Source organism: Haplochromis burtoni, unplaced genomic scaffold (genome assembly GCF_018398535.1).
Source record: "Haplochromis burtoni strain Fernald_Lab_line unplaced genomic scaffold, NCSU_Asbu1 Contig_483, whole genome shotgun sequence".
In the NCBI taxonomy this organism is placed as follows: Eukaryota; Metazoa; Chordata; class Actinopteri; order Cichliformes; family Cichlidae; genus Haplochromis; species Haplochromis burtoni.
In genome coordinates this window covers 419287-423429 of record NW_024582844.1, presented here as the reverse complement: position 1 = coordinate 423429, position 4143 = coordinate 419287, and the positions used below count along the sequence as shown (strand labels likewise).

The 4143-nt window shown below is 47.9% G+C and overlaps 1 protein-coding gene across 2 annotated transcripts in view; it reads right to left on the bottom strand.

The window, feature by feature from the left end:
* Positions 1–1733: 1733 nt before the first annotated feature.
* The window catches only part of cdyl (chromodomain protein, Y-like), a 21012-nt gene continuing 18602 nt past the window's right edge, over positions 1734–4143 (bottom strand). For both annotated transcript variants that reach the window (XM_005946431.3, XM_005946432.2), the window contains exons 5-7: positions 3749–3959; positions 3522–3665; positions 1734–3078 (exon numbers count right to left, since the gene is read on the bottom strand). In XM_005946431.3, coding sequence (XP_005946493.1) covers positions 2920–3078; positions 3522–3665; positions 3749–3959 — 514 coding nt within the window. In that variant the 3' untranslated portion in view covers positions 1734–2919. The remainder of the gene's footprint in view (positions 3079–3521; positions 3666–3748; positions 3960–4143) is intronic.

The window sequence follows — 4143 nt, the reverse complement described above, 5'->3', positions numbered from 1 at the left end:
ACATTGTGTACTTTAGTAGAAGTACAAATACTGCTGTTAAAAATTACTCCAATAAAAGTACAGATTCAACTTCTTTACTCAAAAGTATAAAAGTACTGGCTCTGAAATGTACTCAGAGTAACAAAGTAGTTCTTTGGAGATTTCTGTGCAGCTAGCTGAACCCTGTGCTACATTAACACAATGATGACAGATGGAATACAAACTTCAGTCTGTTTATTCTGTGCTTGATACGTGTTGGAGCTGATGGAGCGACACCAACAGTGTCTGCAGTTGCACGTGTTTTTATTTGCACTGTTTCACTGCTTGGAGCACACACACCGGCTAGCTCAGGTCCTAGCACAGCTTTTATCAGGGAGCCATGACCAGGTGACAGAGCTCAGGTGTGTCAGCCTCCCCTGAACCGTGTGTATATGTACATATATGTATATCATGCATATTGTGTTGCCTACGTTGTAGTTGTCCTGGCTGATTTCCATCCTCCACACTGATAGCACACTCTTTGTCTTCTTCCCAGACGGTATACATTTGGTGGTCAATGAATCGCTTCGTCAGTATGGAGGACCAGGAGTGCCAAAATAAATTAAATATTTCATTAAATACATATATTATGAATTAAATGCCCATTCATTTCATTTAAAATATTACATTATTTCTTTCCTTTTTAATTCATTACTTAAACATTTAATTATTTAATGGGCTATTTAATTGTTTTTGGTACTCCTGGCCCAAACAAATGAACAAAAGATGTTCTCCTTCATTTCTGTTAAACACAGCTGTATGACACGTTTCCAGCTGTTAGTATCATGGTTGCTAGGCAACCTGGGCAGCGACGGAGGCTAGACCGTCCCATTTCACAAGCCTCGCACTTCCGGCCTTAGCGGTCTTTGAGTACGCGGCCCTTGAGGATCGTTGAGGCTGCAGACCCTGAATTGGGACACAGCCAATGTGACAGATTTAAAACCACGAGGACTTCCATGTGAGCTTTAAATGAGCGTCCTTCTTCCTCTCCTGTCCTTCTTTCTAATCTGTCTCCACCTCTGAGTGAACGTAGCTTTGTCTTTTCTCTCCCTGTCAAATACAGCAGCTGGACCTTTAGCTGCAACACACTGTGAGACAAACTGCATGTTTGTTGAGCTGATAAGTGTCAGCTAATAGAAATGAGCTGACAGCGTTGCTCCTCTTCTGTAGTGCTAGCTCGATGCCAAAGAGTGTGTGTGTGTAAACCCATCACAGTGCAGCAAACTCACCTGTTCATCCTGCAGAGGATTCTCATGCAGCCTTTAAATGACAGTCTGCCTCAGTTTGATTAGCAGCAGGTTTATGAACAAACAAATGTGACATAACTATTCTCCTGAAAGTCTCTGAGCTTTTTACCGTTAACGCTGTTTGTAACTGGTATTCCTCAGAGGCTGCTCTCTTTAAAGCGCCTTCAGGAAAGAGACCAACACCACGCTGGGAGGTTGCTCAGATTCTTAGCAATCCTTTCCTAACTCCTTATCAACTCTCCTAGCCTTCTTTCCTTGACCTCAATGATATTTTTGCCTAGATCAAGGAAAGGAGGCTCAGACATGCCATAAGTACAGAAAAAAGGATGGACTTTTTGGACCACACTGTGAGTTGACTGTGGTCAAAAGTCCTTTTCTCATGGAAGAGGCACCCCTGCTGAGGGTCATGGCCCTCTTCGTTTACAGTCTGTGCTGATTTCAGGTAACAAACAGAGCCAGACAGCGTCATGTGACACATTCTGAGTTTATTCTGGCAAAGAAACACGGAGACCCTGAGACAGTCAGCCCACCGGCCAGAGGTCACCGTTTACCCACAATTCATCGCTGTAGCACCTGTATGCGCCCCCTGCAGGCTAAACAGTCTAGAAGAGCACGCTGCAACACAACATCTTGACCCCAGGGTCAAAGTCAGGGACAGAAACACTTTATTTAGGGTTAACCCTGACCCCGCATGACCCCAGGTAAACACAACCTCAGGTAAGGAGACAGTCCCACATACAGGTCCCATCAGTCTGTTAGCCTAGCTTAGCTTAGCATGAAAGCTGGCCGCAGGAAATCTGTTAGCTTAGCTTTACTTAGCATACAGGCTAGAAGCAGCGAACCTGTTAGCCAAGCTGAGCCCTGAGGAAGACAGTAAGGCTCCTGTGGGTGGAGAGCCCTCAGTTTGGTCTGTCAGGCTAAGTTTAAGTTTGAACTGAAACGTTTAAAATTTCCTAAAACGCCCAGTTTGTCTCCATGCTCTCCCCATCACTGGGTAACCCCACCCGTCACAGGCTGGCTTCCACAAGGAGCCAACTGAGGCCAAATACAAGCATCACTTTGTCCTTGCCAGATTCCTGCTAACTGGAAAATAAACTATGTCTGATCATTATCATGCTCTGTAGATGCTGCTAGCTTCTGTTAGCATCTATTAGCTTTTATTAGACTACGTTAGCTCCTGTTAGGCCTTTTTAGCATCCATGTGCTCCTGTTAGCTTCCATTTGCAACCTTTACCTTCTTTTAGTGCCTGCTAACATCTGTTAGCACCATAATAAACAAAACCATCCTTCGTCATGAGCTGACAGCTGGCATGGGGGTAAGTTGGGGGTAATTATGCACAAACTATAGCCCTCACAGTCTGATTGCCATGTTTATTATCTTTCTGTCCAGTCAGATGGCATGATGTCATGAGGAGGCGGAGCTTAGAAACAGGAGGTAAACAGAGCATTTAACACGCAGTACAGTGGGAGGAGCATAGAGATCCATGACAGGATGACCGTCAGCGGAGTTGGATCCAAGCCAGCTAACCTTCTGCGGCTAGTTTACAGAGAGCAGAGGAGGCACCGTCCTCAGTCGGACATGTTGGCGTCTTTCGCAGAATCCGCCACGCTTCAGTTAGCGCTCCAAGTCCTGGTCACAGTTCCAGTTGTGGTCCTAGCAGAGCTCGGTCCTCCTCTGCAGGTATTGCAAGATGGCGTCGGTTCCCTGTGAGGAGCCCCAGACCCTCTTCAGGGCTTCACACTCGCGCTCGTTAGCTTGCTCCAGAGCACTGCGACTCGTGTTCCTCATTAGTGCCTTGGACTCCCGCAGGACCTGCAGGACAGGAAGTGACACCACGAAGGACAGAGTCTGTGATAGGAGCAAGTAGATCAATGAGTTTGTGTACTGATCTCTGATCTGAGTCTGAAACCTGCGTGTAGGTGACATCAGTCACAGAGGACAGCACCTGTGGGTGGGTGTGCACCACCACACCAGCCTGGCCCCCTTTTTAAAAAGCCCACGGCTGACCCCGCCCACCTTGAGTTTTAGGCCACCTGATGAACTCACCTGATGAGGGTCAGCGTCTGACGTCGGGGTGAAACGCATCACTGTGACATTTCACCGCAGACGCTTCAGTGCTGACCTTTGACCTTAGCCCCACCACATAACCTGTTTGGAGGCTTTAGATAATCAGGACCAGATCTGATCATGAATCAATACAGAAACCTTGGAAACATGTGTGTATGTGTGTGTGAGAAAGAGAGATAGGAACTGACCAGTGAGTCAACGGCGACCAGCTCTTTAATCCGCAGCATCACTTCCTGTGTGAAGGTCCCCGGCCACAGCACCTGAGATACCAGCCCTTTAAGACACGCCTCCTGAGCTGTCAGCTTCCTACCGCTGAGCAGCAGCTCGTTTGCCTGAAACACAGCACAGGAAGTGAGGCGGAGTTGCGAGCCAAACCATGCAGGACATTTAACAGTGCAGGAAGCAGCTGACTGACCGCAGCGAGCCCCATGATGCGAGGGAAGGAGAAGGAGGAGCAGGCGTCGGGCGTCTGGCCGTACGCTGTGTACGGTGTTTGGAACCACGCCTTCTCATTGGCCCACACCACATCACACAGTGGCAGAATGGCGGCGCCGAGGCCAACGGCCGGCCCGTTCACTGCCGCCACGATGGGTTTCCTGAACTGGATGAAGGTGTTGATGAAGGTCCTGAGAAAGAGGGCACAAGGGTCAGAGGTCAAAGCGCCCAGCTCACCGATGCAGCGATTATTCCATCGAGGAATCAGAACAAACAAGCACAAAAACACGGGCTTTTCACTAGGGGTGCAACGATACACAAAATTCACGGTTCGGTTCGGTTCGATACTTTGGTGTCACGGTTCGATATTTTTTC